We start from the raw sequence: 14,888 nt of genomic DNA, 5'->3' as shown, positions 1-14,888 counted from the left end.
CAATTAAATTAGATTTTAAACTAATACAGTTTAATACTATGTAATACAATTTATATTAAAGTAATACAATTTAAATCATTCGGTGTCTGGCCACCCAGCTGACCAGCGCCTTCTTTTTCTGTGGTGGGATATCAGCCTGTGGCGAGATCTCTTGTTCCTTGGTGGTGCTGCCTGGTGTGGGGCACTTGGCCTGCCTAACCACCCTCTCTCCCAGTCATGGCAGGAGGAGATGCCTGGCAGCAGCAGCAAGTGAGGAAGCAGTGGCATGAGCCCAGCCTTCTGCTGAGCAGTCTCTCAGGCACTGGGCAAGCTGCAAGGGAACAGGATGGGAGTTGCATGCGGTACTGGAGACAGGGCAGCTGCTGGTGCTGTGGGGATATCCTTATACCCTGATCCTTCTTGCTTGGCACTGATGAAGCAGTGGGCAGCTGTGAGGACCCACTGTGGACCGACGATGGGCAGGTATATAGGGCAGATATGCCCTGTGCCTGGATCGCAGAGATCCCAGATGCTGACAATCCCAGCTGAGGATCCTGGCTGGATACCCGTGCCACCCACCATGTGTGATATGATCAACGAAAAAGCCGTGAGGTCACAGTCAGAAGATCATCTCGTTCCAACCTCGTCTACCATGGACAGGGACATTCTCCTCTAGAGGAGGTACCACAAAGCCCCATCCAACCTGGCCTTGGAGACTTGCAGTGATGAGAGAGTCCAGCTTTCTATTCCCTGGTGCACTGTAAATACACACACGTGGAAGTATTAAACACTGGCAGCATTTGACTGCTGAAGAGCTTACCCCTTTTTCCTGAGGTACAGCACACCCTGAAGGCTAGACTGTCATTTCAGTTACACACAATCAAGGAGCTGCTCTTCTTGATGACCAAGTTCCAGTTCTCTGAGCTTTCCTTTGATGAAGTTAAAGGAAGACCAAGGAGCTGGAAGGTTCCTGCCCAGACACCCAGAGTCCAGTTTCCAGTTCCCTGGTGTGCTGTACACACATACACACACAGAGACATCCCACCAGTCAGCAGCCTAAGGCTGTGCATTTCCAGCTGCTGGCCCTAAGACCTGTAAGCCCCTAGAACCTGTGTTCCCTTCTTCCACTGCACCCTTGGCCTCTCTGAGCAGGCACACTTCCAGTCCTTTTCGCCCTACTTGCCTGCCTGTGCAGCCTCATTTTGCAGGTGCCAGCCTGGAGAGGCCTTGCCTGACACAGGAGTGGGGCTGTGTGGCGTAAGGGATAGGGTTAAAAGTTAACAGAGAATAAGAATTACAGAAAAAGACCCAGCTACAGTTTCTCAGAGGAAATAAGATCACAAAGATCTGAGAAAAACCTGATAAATACCTGGATACACTGAAGAATGGAGTGATCTGAAGACTTCACAGCCCCTCTTCCAGATATGCTGCAGAAAGGGAACTCTCTGACCTGTGCCCATTTATCCAACAAGAAAAGTAGATGCTAAGGACAATGCCCCAAATTTAGCAATTATGACTAAAGTCACTCAAACCACACCTAAAACCTGAAGAAACAGTAGAAAAAGAGATTGGAGATGGGGAGACATTTGAAGGAATTTCCATCTGAACTGCTAAGGTCAGCTGATGAGTTGCACTTGGCTTCCTTCCCCCTCCTCCTGTCCAGGGACAGCTCTATTGGGTGAGAAAACTTAAGTTATTTGCATTAATCGCTGCTTTTAAGAACTAGAACTTGTTTCGTGGTCACTATAGGTATTAGTAGATGCTTTAGTGTTAGAGCTTGTGTTTGTGCTTGTTTTGTGGTAGATAGATTGTTGCAAATGTATTTTTGTAGCTAGACACTATCACCCACAACTTATAAATATTTACCTATCGTGATTTGCATTAATAGAAAGTGGTACTCTGTAAACTGTTAGAGTGAGTAGTTTATAAAAGGTGCTGACGGTTTTGTCAATGGCAGAAAAATATGTGGATAAATCTGCTGAGGGATCCCCATGCTGCTGGCATAGCCACCCTAAACAGGGTAGTCAAGTTGCTCTCCTATCTTCTGAATCTGTTCAGTGAAGTTCCTTTCTAATTAGGGAAGCTGACAGACTAATCAGATGTTAAAGGTTTTCGATCTCCCAGGGGCAATAACAAATAATATTTTTCAGGGATTAGGTAAATTCTCCTTGGGCCCCCCCTTCTTTTAACATGACAAATTGCAAAAGTGGTTAACTGTGAAAACAGACAACTTTATTTCAACAACAATTAGGTCAACGTCAGCATTTGCGTGCACAGAGAGGAGGAGCATGGGCAGGACAGAACAGGCCTTTGGCACCAGGGCTGCCTTTGGATCAGGAGGCATTGTCCCAGAAGGAAGTGGTTGTGGCTCACTACAGCCTGCACTGCAACCTGTCCATCCCCCTGCTCAAGCTGGTTTTGCCTTTAGGAACTTCAAGAGCTCCTTCAGCAGATCAAAGAATTGCAGCAGCTTCTTCCGTGGGAACGGACAGGGCACTGGAATAGGTGCTGCTCCTGAGCTATGGCCTATTTTTTTCATGATCCAGTTGTAGAAGTACTGAGTGGAGATAAAGACTGAAGGATTTTTGGGTCTGGCACAACCTATTGCCCAGCTGGTCAGACCAACTTCCCAGAAGAAGTCCTCTTTGCTATCTTGGCAGATGAGAGGCCCCCCGCTGTCACCCTGCAGCAAAGCAGAGATTAAGGGAGTGTTGAGTGATCCCAAGTGTCAGCACGTAGTGCTGGCTCCTTTGCTCTCCCAGCCCCTGGCAGAGCTGGATTCCTGGCAGAGCAAAGCTCTGCTCAGGTGCTGAAGCCTCCAGAACCATGGCTGGGAGCAGGGTTACGGGCCAGTAAGGTAGGGCTCTCTGTCCTCTGTGCTCAGTGATCCTGGAGGTGTGGAGAACGGATGTTCCAGGATTGGCATCTGGACCTCTAGGCTGCCAAGAGCACTAGACAGGCTCTCTGGGCAGAGGGCCAGGCAGCTAGGACAAGGGGGGAATTGGACAAGGACCCTTGGATTGGGAGGGGGAGGGAAGCCCCAGTGGTGATGGGGCCTCAGGGTTCAGAGGGCAGCTGGCCAGGCAAAGCACACACTGAACTGTGTTTGGGTAGTGCTGCCCACACTGCTGGGGGCTGAATGACTCCGAGCACACTCCTCACCTGGCAGGTGCTCATGCCACCCTCTGGGTAACCAGCACACAAATTGTAATCTTTGATTCTCCCTCCATACCAGTCGCTGCTGTTGCAAAGCCGGGTATCAATGAGGAGCGCCCCGCTCTGCTTCAGGACAACTGGGTTTGGACCTAGAGCTGTGAACAGAGAGAGGAATGAGGTCCCAGCAGCTCCTTGCCCATTGCCCTGGCCTGTCTGGGGATGAAGCCCTTCCCTAGGGCTTGGCTCTGCCTCTGGAGAGGCACTGGAGTGCTGTGTCACTGGTGTCTGTCTTTGGGGAGGAGGCTTGTCCCATCCCTCCAGAGGCAAACATTTGGCAGCCCAACCCTGGTTTTGGCCTCTGCTGTCAGGAAGCCCCACCCCTCTCTGCCCAGTGTACCAAGCTTGCCCTCAGGGCACAGGTCCTTTTTGGGGAACTCACTTTTTGCATAGGTGTCACCCCAGCCAGCGATGTAGCAGTTTTGAGACAACACCCTGACGGTGGGACCCGGCAGACAAGCGAGCTGAATGGAGGGGGTGCACTCCATGGGCTGCTTCAGTTCTATCACAGCGATGTCATAATGCATATAGCCATCGTAGAGCTCGTGAATGTACACCTTCTTGATCCGACGCACTTGCACGTGAGGACCCATCTCACCAATCTTGGTGGCCCCAGCCACCACAGCCCACTTAAGGAGGGGACTGGAAAGCAGATGGAGAGAGGGCTGAGAAGAAGCAGAGCCATGTGCTGTGGCAGCCCAGCAGTTCCCTGCCTTCTGCTTCCCAAGGCAGAGAGGAAAGCAGAGCTATGGGGCAGTGGTTCTCCTTACGTTGTGCGATTCACGAAGCAGTGAGCAGCTGAGAGGACCCACTTTGGCCTGATGAGGGTCCCTCCACAGACATGCCTAGTCCATTCTTCTGTCAATAAATTCCGAATGCTGACTATCCCAGCCCAGGCTCCGATTCCTGGCTGGACATCAATGCCACCCACAATGCGCGTGGTGGAGCGCATGGGCCAGAGCCCGCAGCTCTCTCTGTAAGCAGAAAGTCATTACTGTTCTGCTCCAGGGCTGGCTGCTGCTCAGGCTGAAGGGCAGCAGGATGCCCTCCCCACAGGGCGCTGGTTGCACGGCCAGCAGGGCCAGGGGACGCCGTGGGTCCTGTGTCCCTCTGCTCCTGTGTCTGCTTCAGCCCCGGAGATGAGCTGTGCCGCAGTCTGAGTGCGGGCGAGGTCAGCTGAGGCTCCCACACGGGGTTTGGGAAGAACTGGTGTAGCCACAGCGGACGAGCGGGCACCCTAAAGCTTGCCCGGGCTCCCGCCCAGAGCCTGGGGCCACTTACCCTGGGGCCCTGGGGCCACTTACCCGCACTTGCCCGGTGTGCCGTGCGCGGCCCCGCACAGGGCCAGCAGGAGGAGCAGGCGCAGCAAAATCATCGCTGCCAGCGACACAAATCAGCTGGAAGGACTTCCAGCGCAGCTGCCAACAAAGTGCTCGCAGCGTTCGAGTTGCCCGCAGTGCCCTGAGCCCCGGGGCTGATGTCACAGAGGGGCTGGTTCCATGATCTGGGCACGGTGGTGGCCTCTGGAGGTGGGGGGAGAGGGGTAACGTAGAGTCAGAGAATCATAGAATAGTAGAGTCATCTGGGCTGGAAGAGATCTCTGAGATCACCAGGTCCAACCCTTGATCCAACACCTCTATGGTTACTAGACTATGGCACCAGGTGCCACATCCAGTCTCATCTTAGAAACCTCCAGGGATGGAGAATCCACCACTTCCCTGGGCAGCCCATTACAATGGTTGATTTTCCTCTCTGTAAAGAATTTCTTCCTAATATCCAACCTAAATTTCCCCTGGTAGACCTTAAGATCATGCCCTCTTGTCCTACTGCTGGTTGCCTGGGAGAAGAGACCGATACCCACCAGGCTACACAACCTCTTTTCAGGAAGTTGTAGAGAGTGATGAAGTCACCCCTGAGCCTCCTCTTCTCCAGGCTAAGCAACCCCAGCTCCCTCAGCATCTCCTCATAGGACTTGTGTTCAAGTCCCTTCACCAGCCTGGTTGCTCTTCTCTGGACCTGCTCCAGCACCTCAATGTCCTTCCTGAACTGAGGGGCCCAGAACTGGACACAGCACTCCAGGTGTGGCCTCACCAGTGCTGAGTACAGGGGAAGGATCACTTCCCTGGTGATTCTTTCACCAGCCTTTCCAGGTCCCTCTGCAGAGCCCTCCTGCCTTCCAGCAGATCAACACCCCACCACCACCCCCAGCTTAGTGTCATCTGCAAATTTACTAATGGTGCACTCAATCCCGTCATCTAAACCATCGATAAAGATGTTAAACAGGACTGGGCCCAGCACTGATCCCTGGGGGACACCACTGGTGACTGGGTCCCAGCTGGATGCAGCCCCGTTCACCAGCACTCTCTGGGCCCTCCAGCCAGTTCCTAACCCAGCACAGAGTGCCCCTGTCCAAGCCATGGATTGCCAGCTTTTCCAGGAGTATGTTATGGGAGACAGTGTCCAAGGCTTTGCTGAAGTCCAGGCAGACACATCACAGCCTTCCCCTCATCCACCAGGTGGGTCACCTGATCATAAAAGGAGATCAGGTTGGTCAGACAGGACCTGCCCCTCCTACACCCATGTTGGTTGGGTCTGATCCCTTGTCCATCCTGTAGGTGCTGTGTGATTGCACTCAGGATGATCTGCTCCATAACCTTGCCAGGCACTGAGGTCAGGCTGACAGACCTGGAGTTTCCCGGGTCCTCCTTGCAGCCATTTTTGTAGATCGATGTGACATTTGCCAACTTCCAATTGTCTGGGACCTGTCCAGTGAGCCAGGACTGTTGGTAAATGATGGTGAGTAGCTTGGCAAGCTCCTCCACCAGCTCCCTCATCACCCTAGGATCAATCCCATCTTGTCCCATAGACTTGTGAGGATGCAAGTGGCTCAGCATGTCACAGACTGTTTCCTCCTGGATTACAGGGGCCTGTTCAGCTTCTTATCTCTGTCTATAAGCTCCAGAAGCCAGCTGTCCTCAGGATAACCTGTCTTACTGTTGAAGACTGAGGTGAAGAAGGTGTTAAATACCTCAGCCTTTTCCTCATCTTTGATAACTATGTTCCCCCCCATGTCCAATAAAGAATGGAGGTTTTCCTTGTCCCTCCTTTTGCTATCAATGTTACTGTGGAAAGACTTTTTGTTATCCTTAACAGAAGTGGCAAGATCAAGTTCAAACTTTGCCTTTGTCTCTCTAATTTTCTTTCTACATGACCTAATTACATTCCTAAACTCTTCCTGAGTAGCCAGACCCAGACCTATTTTCCATAATTGTAAAGCTCTTTTTATTTTCCCCCAATTTTCTTCAAAATCTTCCTGTTCAGCCAGGCTGGCCGTCTTCCCTGCTGTCTTGCCTTTCAGCACACTGGGACAGCCTGCTCCTGTGCATTCAAGACTTTCTTCTTGAAGCACGTCCTTCCTTCTTGGTCCTTTTGTTTTCAAGGGTTGTTTCCCAGGGTACCCTCTGAACCAGTCTTCTGAATAGGCCAAAATCTGCCCTCTGGAAGTCCAGTGTAGAGGTTTTGTTGATGGCCCTCCTTGCATCCCTGAGTCATAAGAGCCACAGAACCGTCTGGCTTGGAAAGGACCTTAAAGGTCCTTTAGTTCCAACCCCCAGCCATGCCAGGGACACATTCCACCAGACCAGGTTACTCAGAGTCCCGTCCAACCTGGCCTCGAAAAGTTCCAGGGATGGGGCACGCACAGCCTTTCTGAGCAACCTATGCCAGTACTCTACCAATGATAAAAGCTTTTACTTGTCATCAGAAACTGGTACAGAATTTGTGGCAACAACAACAAGAACAGAAAGCCCCAGACTGGGGTTTTTAAAACCACTTTGCGACACTGTTTCCATCTGCCTTGCTTGAGACAGGAAAATCAACTAGTTGCTTTAGTTTTGAAAAGAGCTGTTGGATTTTTTTCCGACTACCAGTTAATGAGTAGCGCTCACCAACAATGGCAGGGCCCGCCCCCTCGTTTTTTTTGCGGGGTGGTGAAGGCGGGAAGGAGTGAGGTCACACGCAGAAGGGCACGGGAGTGGGGAGGGTTTTTTAAAAAAGGCTGGCGCTGCACATCTGGGCCTTTTCCTTGTATACCTTCCTGCTCGTCACCGACGGAGCTGGCAGCCACCTCTTTGTTCTCCTGTTCAACCCCCAAGAAGGAGCTTTCTCTGCCTGCCACTGCCGTCGGGGCCGGCCCCAGATCCTTGCTGGGCATTGCTCGCACCACTGGGATAAGCCGCCGACCGTTTTGGAGCGAGGTACCTGCCCCAGCCCGCCGGTGCCCCACATCAGAGCATCTCCCTGCGGTGGCTGCCTGGCCCCCACCGCCCACCGCTGCGGACTGCTGTTTCCCGAGCTGGGGAGCCCGGAGCTGCTGATGAGGACCGTGCCCATAGCCCTGGGACTGGGGGGAAGCCCCCTGCACAGTTTGCCGCCTGGCTACCATCGCTCACGCGGCCGTGAGCGGCTGTGGAGCCGCCGGGAGCAGCCCGTGGATGGCCCCGGGAGAGCCACGGCGGTCGCCACCTCACCTGCTAATGCCTTCCTGCTGCCTGCCAGTGAGCCACCGTACCCCTCGCCTCCCGAAAAGAGCGAGCAGCTCTTGCTTGGGGTGGTTTACAGTTACACGGAGATGGAAGCAGGACTTTCATTTTGAAAGCTTTGGTTACGGTATTGTTGCTTGTTTTGTTTTATTATATATATATTTTGATAAAGAGCTGTTACTTTCCTTTTCCAAACCCTTTTGCCTGAAGCCTCTTAATTGCAAACTCATAATAACTTAGAGGGAGGAGTTTGGGGTTTTTTCTTAACCTGCCATCCCTAGCAAACATTTTTGTCTTGCTGACCTAAACACTAAGCAAATGTAGCAGTCTCTAGGCCTAACCTTTTTTTGGTGGTGTTTACAACCTAACTATGAACTACTCTAACTGAACGTCATTTTCCTTTAAGGGAAGGAACTGGAGCCCCTTCAGGGTTAAGGCTGCTTCTTTAGTTGCTTCCATTTGACTGCTGAAGAGCTTACCCCTTTTTCCTGAGGTACAGCTGAAGGAAGACAAGGCTTCAGAAGAGTTAATCGAGTTAAGAACTCCTTATCTCCCCTCCCCCCACCCCCTTTCTGTATTGCTCTAAGGAGATTTTGTTCTGTACAAATTCTGTAGACCTAACCCACAGGTACATTGCACAAAGAGCCCAGAGGTAATAAATTATAGCCAAATAGGCTAAGGTAGACATTTGAATAGGTGAAATAGGCCTGAAGCCAAGGTTTTCTTCAAGCCTGGAAGAACAGAACATGAAATAATGGAAAGAACAGAAGGTCACGAAGGTCACCTGATGATGAGGAGTAAATTCGAGACCCCATGAGGAAGTAAAGGCAGGGTCTACCACCAAAATATTCCTCAAAATAGAGACCACACCTCAAACTCCACCCTGACTCCACCTGCTATGAATATTGTATTCTAATGATGCAATAATATGAATATGTATGTAATTATGTTGTAATCATTGCCAAAACTGTATAAATTACTCATTCTGACCTAACCAGCTCGGAGCCTGTTTTCCCAGCAATAGCTGGCAGGCTGCCCAGCCGTACAATAAATACCTGCTGTTTTAAGGCATAAAATTCTGCATCTAAGCAGTTTCTTTTATCTGCCTTTTTGGGCATCACAGCATACCCTGGGTGTTGGACTGTCTGTAACCTCAGTTACAGACAATCAAGGAGTTGCACTCCTTGATGACCAAGTTCCAGTTCTCTGAGCTTTCCTTTGATGAATTTAAAGGAAGACTAAGGAGCTGGAAGGTTCGAGTCCAGTTTCCAGTTCCCTGGTGTGCTGTACACACATACACACACAGAGACATCCCACCAGTCAGCAGCCTAAGGCTATGCATTTCCAGCTGCTGACGCTAAGACCTGTAAGCCCCTAGAACCTGTGTTCCCTTCTTCCACTGCACCCTTGGCCTCTCTGAACAGGTACGCTTCCAGTCCTTTAGAGGGACCCTTTTCCATTATTCCCTTTTGTGCCCTTTCCCTTTGCCTGCCTGTGCAGGCTCATTTTGCAGGTGCTGGCCCAGGGAGGCCTGGCCTGACAGAGGAGACTGAGTGGGACAACAAACATGGTTAACTGTGAAAATAGGTAACTTTATTTCAACAACAATTAGGTCAAAGTCAGCATTTGCATGCACACAAAGGAGGAGCATGGGCAGGACAGAGCAGGCCTTTGGCACCAGGGCTGCCTTTGGATCAGGAGGCATTGTCCCAGAAGGAAGTGGTTGTGGCGCACTACAGCCTGCACTGCAACCTGCTCATCCCCCTGCTCAAGCTGGTTTTGCCTTTAGGAACTTCAAGAGCTCCTTCAGCAGATCAAAGAATTGCAGCAGCTTCTTCCGTGGGAACGGACAGGGTGCTGGAACAGGTGCTGCTCCTGGGCTATGGCCTATTTTTTCCGTGATCCAGTTGTAGAAGTACTGAGTGGAGATAAAGACTGAAGGATTTTTGGCTCTGGCACAACCTATTGCCCAGCTGGTCAGACCAACTTCCCAGAAGAAGTCCTCTTTGCTATCTTGGCAGATGAGAGGCCCCCCGCTGTCACCCTGCAGCAAAGCAGAGATTAAGGGAGTGTTGAGTGATCCCAAGTGTCAGCACGTAGTGCTGGCTCCTTTGCTCTCCCAGCCCCTGGCAGAGCTGGATTCCTGGCAGAGCAAAGCTCTGCTCAGGTGCTGAAGCCTCCAGAACCATGGCTGGGAGCAGGGTTACGGGCCAGTAAGGTAGGGCTCTCTGTCCTCTGTGCTCAGTGATCCTGGAGGTGTGGAGAACGGATGTTCCAGGATTGGCATCTGGACCTCTAGGCTGCCAAGAGCACTAGACAGGCTCTCTGGGCAGAGGGCCAGGCAGCTAGGACAAGGGGGGAATTGGACAAGGACCCTTGGATTGGGAGGGGGAGGGAAGCCCCAGTGGTGATGGGGCCTCAGGGTTCAGAGGGCAGCTGGCCAGGCAAAGCACACACTGAACTGTGTTTGGGTAGTGCTGCCCACACTGCTGGGGGCTGAATGACTCTGAGCACGCTCCTCACCTGGCAGGTGCTCATGCCACCCTCTGGGTAACCAGCACACAAATTGTAGTCTTTGATTTTCCCTCCATACCAGTCGCTGCTGTTGCAAAGCCGGATATCAATGAGGAGCGCCCCGCTCTGCTTCAGGACAATTGGGTTTGGACCTAGAGCTGTGAACAGAGAGAGGAATGAGGTCCCAGCAGCTCCTTGCTCATTGCCCTGGCCTGTCTGGGGATGAAGCCCTTCCCTAGGGCTTGGCTCTGCCTCTGGAGAGGCACTGGAGTGCTGTGTCACTGGTGTCTGTCTTTGGGGAGGAGGCTTGTCCCATCCCTCCAGAGGCAAACATTTGGCAGCCCAACCCTGGTTTTGGCCTCTGCTGTCAGGAAGCCCCACCCCTCTCTGCCCAGTGTACCAAGCTTGCCCTCAGGGCACAGGTCCTTTTTGGGGAACTCACTTTTTGCATAGGTGTCACCCCAGCCAGCGATGTAGCAGTTTTGAGACAACACCCTGACGGTGGGACCTGGCACACAAGCGAGCTGAATGGAGGGAGTGCACTCCATGGGCTGCTGCAGTTCCATCACAGCGATGTCATAATGGATGCGGCCATCGTAGAGCTCGTGAAGGTACACCTTCTTGATCCGACGCACTTGCACGTGAGGACCCATCTCACCAATCTTGGTGGCCCCAGCCACCACAGCCCACTCATTGAGGGGACTGGAAAGGAGAAGGAGAGAGGGCTTAGAAGAAGCAGAGCCATGTGCTGTGGCAGCCCAGCAGTTCCCTGCCTTCTGCTTCCCAAGGCAGAGAGGAAAGCAGAGCTATGGGGCAGTGTTTCTCCTTACGTTGTTTGATTCACGAAGCAGTGAGCAGCTGTGAGGACCCACTCTGGCCTGATGAGGGTCCCTCCACAGACATGCGTAGTCCATTCTTCTGTGTATACACTCCGAATGCTGACTATCCCAGCCCAGGCTCCGATTCCTGGCTGGACATCAATGCCACCCACAATGCGCGTGGTGGAGCGCATGGGCCAGAGCCCGCAGCTCTCTCTGTAAGCAGAAAGTCATTACTGTTCTGCTCCAGGGCTGGCTGCTGCTCAGGCTGAAGGGCAGCAGGATGCCCTCCCCACAGGGCGCTGGTTGCACGGCCAGCAGGGCCAGGGGACGCCGTGGGTCCTGTGTCCCTCTGCTCCTGTGTCTGCTTCAGCCCCGGAGATGAGCTGTGCCGCAGTCTGAGTGCGGGCGAGGTCAGCTGAGGCTCCCACACGGGGTTTGGGAAGAACTGGTGTAGCCACAGCGGACGAGCGGGCACCCTAAAGCTTGCCCGGGCTCCCGCCCAGAGCCTGGGGCCACTTACCCTGGGGCCCTGGGGCCACTTACCCGCACTTGCCCGGTGTGCCGTGCGCGGCCCCGCACAGGGCCAGCAGGAGGAGCAGGCGCAGCAAAATCATCGCTGCCAGCGACACAAATCAGCTGCAAGGACTGAGGGCCCGTCGCTTCCAGCGCAGCTGCCAACAAAGTGCTCGCAGCGTTCGAGTTGCCCGCAGTGCCCTGAGCCCCGGGGCTGATGTCACAGAGGGGCTGGTTCCACGATCTGGGCACGGTGGTGGCCTCTGGAGGTGGGGGGAGAGGGGTAACGTAGAGTCAGAGAGCCACAGAACGGTCTGGCTTGGAATGCAGCTCCAAGGTCCTTTAGTTTCAACCCCCAGCCACATGCATAGACACCTTCCACCAGATCAGGTTGCTCAGAGTCCCATCCAACATGGCTTTGAGCAGTTCCGGGATGGGGCATGCACAGCCTGTCTGGGAAAGCTGTGCCAGTACTCTGCCAATGATAAAAGCTTTTATTTGTCATCAGAAACTGCTACAGAATTTGTGGCAACAACAACAAAAAGCCCCACACTGGGGTTTTTAAAACCACTTTGTTGACACTGTTTTCTTGCTTGAGACACGAAAATCAACTAAGCAACTCTAACAGCCTCTAGGCCTAACCTTTTTTTGGTGGTGTTTACAACCTAACTATGAACCACTCTAACTAAACATAATTTTCCTTTACGGGAAGGAACTGGAGCCCCTTCAGGGTTAAGGCTGCTTCTTTAGTTGCTTCCATTTGACTGCTGAAGAGCTTACCCCTTTTTCCTGAGGCACAGCACACCCTGGGTGTTGGACTGTCACCTCAGTTACACACAAACAAGGAGCTGCACTCCTTGATGACCAAGTTCCAGCTCTCTGAGCTTTCCTTTGATGAAGTTAAAGGAAGACCCAAGGAGCTGGAAGGTTCCTGCCCAGACACCCAGAGTCCAGTTTCCAGTTCCCTGGTGTGCCTGCCTGTGCAGCCTCATTTTGCAGGTGCCGGCCCAGGGAGGCCTGGCCTGACACAGGAGATTGAGTGGCACTGCAAACCTGGTTAACAGTGAAAGTAGGCAAATTTATTTCAACAATTAGGTCAACGTCAGCATTTGCATGCACACAGAGAAGGAGCATGGGCAGGACAGAGCAGGCCTTTGGCACCAGGGCTGCCTTTGGATCAGGAGGCATTGTCCCAGAAGGAAGTGGTTGTGGCTCACTACAGCCTGCACCACAGCCTGTCCACCCCTCCCTAGCATGCCTTTTGCTCCAGACTGCCCTTCTTCAAGATGCTGGACTTGAGTGTGAGATGTGGCTGGTTTTTTATTTTTCGAATTTAGTAACTCTGATAATCCCCTTTCCCATCCTTGGTTACTAAAGGAAACGAGGAGCAAAAAGACTTCAGTTTGCTCCTGTAGTTCTCCTTTAGGTTTTAAGGCATAAATGTCCTTCATGCAGCGCTGGCAGTGGTATTTCTGGTAAAGCGGGCATTAGCTATCAACCTCTGGTTTTTGCAGAGAAAAATTAAGTTTTCCATGGAAAGTGTGCTTTCACCAAGGGAAGCTTGAGCTTTGTTGAGCTGAAGAAGCAGCTTCACCCTTACAAGTTCTTGAGGGCCTTTGCTGTTGATGGCCATATCCTATGGCCAAGTGAGACCTGCACATGTCAGATTTGGAGACTGAAACTCGCTGTGGTCAATAGCTCTTTTTTTCTTTTATTATTATTATTTTTTATTTTATTTTTTGGGGGGGTGTTGTGGGTTTTTTTGTGGTTTTTGTTGGGTTTTTTTGTGTGTGTGTGTGTGTTGTTTTTTTTTTCCCCCTGTGGTCTTTTTCCTTTTTCCTTTTTTTTTTTTTTTTTTGGTGTAGTTTTTTGTTTGGTAGTTTTTTTGCATTTTTGCTTTCATACCTGGGGACTTCTGTTTGGGAGTCATGGGCTTGGTGTAGAGTTCAGTAGGACAGGCTAGAGCAGTGGCACAAAATGAAATCTTTTGGCCATTCTCAGCTTCCCTTGATAGCTCATTTGCAGCCCCACAAAAACCAGGGCTCTGTGATTGCTCTAGCTCTTAATCCTCTCCCACATCATGACAAACCTAGCCAGAGCTCAGCTTCAAAACTGACTCACCAGCTAGGGCTCTCACACAGGAACAGCCAGGACTGAAAGCTTTTGGCCCTCAGCTTCCCTTGCCAGCTCGTTCAAAGCCCCACTAACACTGGGGCTCTGCAGCTGCTCTGCTGCCTGACCCTCACCCACCACCTCAGCCTCACCCAGGGTCCGGCTCCAACGCACACCCCACCCACCCAGGGCTCCCAACAGAAGCAGCCAGGACTGAGAGGTGTTGGCAGTCCTCACCTTCCACTGGTAGACCCTTCACAGTCAAACTCACAGTGGGTCTCAGTGTTTGCTCTTGCATGTTGTAATGGTCACCAACATGATCACAACCCTATGCGAAGCACAGGCCCACCCCAAACTCTGCCAGCAATGGATCCCTAGAAAACGTGGCAGAGTCTAAAAGCTTTGGTACCCCTCACCTTTCTTTTGCAACTCCTTTGCAGCCCCACAAATACTGTGGGGCTCTCTCTTGTTGTACCTGTGTCTAATTCTCTTGTGTTAACCCTTATCAGACCCCAGCTCCAACAGGGAGCCAGCTATGGCTCTCATTTTTCATGGTCTAGGCCAAAACCTTTTGAATGTCCTCATGTTCCCCCTGGGCTGTTCCTTCACAGCCCCACAAACACTGTGGCTTTGCTTTTTGTCCTGCACCTATGGCTAAGCTTAACCCTCTCACTTATCCTAAAAAGAACTCAGCTAATGGGACACCCAAGTCTCTCTGGTAGCATTACCTTACCTTACCTTTCACAGCCCTCCTAACCCTTGGGTTCTACTCTTTGTCTTGCATTGCCACTCTTTTCCAGACCCTTACCCTGCCCTAAGCCCACGTCCAACACGAGCCTTGCCAGCAAAGGCTGTCCACCATGCACCAGTCTTAGTACCATTTCAGTACCAATTCAGTACCAATTCCCAGTATACTCAAAAAGGGAGAACCACATTTAAGCATTTCTTATGGAAAGAGGACTCCTGTACAATTTTTTTACTAAGGTTGGAGACTCCACGACAGAAAAATAATTTAAAAACCTCTACAACAGACACACTGAAGTATGCATATGCAACTAACAGTAAAATTAAACAACCTCCCCAGTCTTCCAGATTTTCTTGGTATACTTTGCTGTCTAAAACTCAGCTCCATACTATTTCTTCATAATTATCACTAAAGCATCTGAATAGTAAATTTTTAAAATTCCACAGCAGA

General features: G+C 51.6%; 2 protein-coding genes across 2 annotated transcripts; both read right to left on the bottom strand.

The window, feature by feature from the left end:
* Window positions 1-2,386: 2,386 nt before the first annotated feature.
* LOC126647024 (acrosin-like) lies at window positions 2,387-4,567 on the bottom strand. The gene is made up of 5 exons (XM_050328873.1): window positions 4,497-4,567; window positions 3,963-4,166; window positions 3,575-3,834; window positions 3,142-3,290; window positions 2,387-2,662 (listed from the first exon to the last, which is right to left on the bottom strand). The coding sequence occupies exons 1-5, from the start codon at window positions 4,565-4,567 to the stop codon at window positions 2,387-2,389; spliced, it is 960 nt and encodes a 319-aa protein (XP_050184830.1).
* A 4,737-nt stretch (window positions 4,568-9,304) lies between these two features.
* On the bottom strand, window positions 9,305-11,682 carry LOC126647023 (acrosin-like). Its single transcript, XM_050328872.1, has 5 exons — window positions 11,612-11,682; window positions 11,078-11,281; window positions 10,690-10,949; window positions 10,257-10,405; window positions 9,305-9,777 (listed from the first exon to the last, which is right to left on the bottom strand). Exons 1-5 carry the CDS (start codon window positions 11,680-11,682, stop codon window positions 9,502-9,504), a joined length of 960 nt encoding a protein of 319 aa, XP_050184829.1. The 3' UTR covers window positions 9,305-9,501.
* Window positions 11,683-14,888: the final 3,206 nt, after the last annotated feature.

The sequence above is a fragment of the Myiozetetes cayanensis genome, unplaced genomic scaffold (assembly GCF_022539395.1).
Source record: "Myiozetetes cayanensis isolate MyiCay16 unplaced genomic scaffold, myiCay2020 scf4, whole genome shotgun sequence".
NCBI classification, from domain to species: domain Eukaryota; kingdom Metazoa; phylum Chordata; class Aves; order Passeriformes; family Tyrannidae; genus Myiozetetes; species Myiozetetes cayanensis.
The sequence above is the reverse complement of the archived record's forward strand: the minus strand, read 5'-3'. Positions and strand labels throughout refer to the sequence as shown.

What these genes read in the sequence shown, in the direction of transcription:
- LOC126647023 (XM_050328872.1), bottom strand. Translation starts at nt 11,682, where the DNA reads ATGATTTTGCTGCGCCTGCTCCTCCTGCTGGCCCTGTGCGGGGCCGCG. An exon ending in GGCACACCGGGCAAGTGCGG is followed by an intron (nt 11,282 to 11,611) that starts GTAAGTGGCCCC and finishes TTCTGCTTACAG; the next exon opens with AGAGAGCTGCGGGCTCTGGC. An exon ending in TGCTTCGTGAATCAAACAAC is followed by an intron (nt 10,950 to 11,077) that starts GTAAGGAGAAAC and finishes TCTCCTTTCCAG; the next exon opens with TCCCCTCAATGAGTGGGCTG.
- LOC126647024 (XM_050328873.1), bottom strand. Translation starts at nt 4,567, where the DNA reads ATGATTTTGCTGCGCCTGCTCCTCCTGCTGGCCCTGTGCGGGGCCGCG. An exon ending in GGCACACCGGGCAAGTGCGG is followed by an intron (nt 4,167 to 4,496) that starts GTAAGTGGCCCC and finishes TTCTGCTTACAG; the next exon opens with AGAGAGCTGCGGGCTCTGGC. An exon ending in GTGGCATGAGCACCTGCCAG is followed by an intron (nt 2,663 to 3,141) that starts GTGAGGAGTGTG and finishes GCTTTGCTGCAG; the next exon opens with GGTGACAGCGGGGGGCCTCT.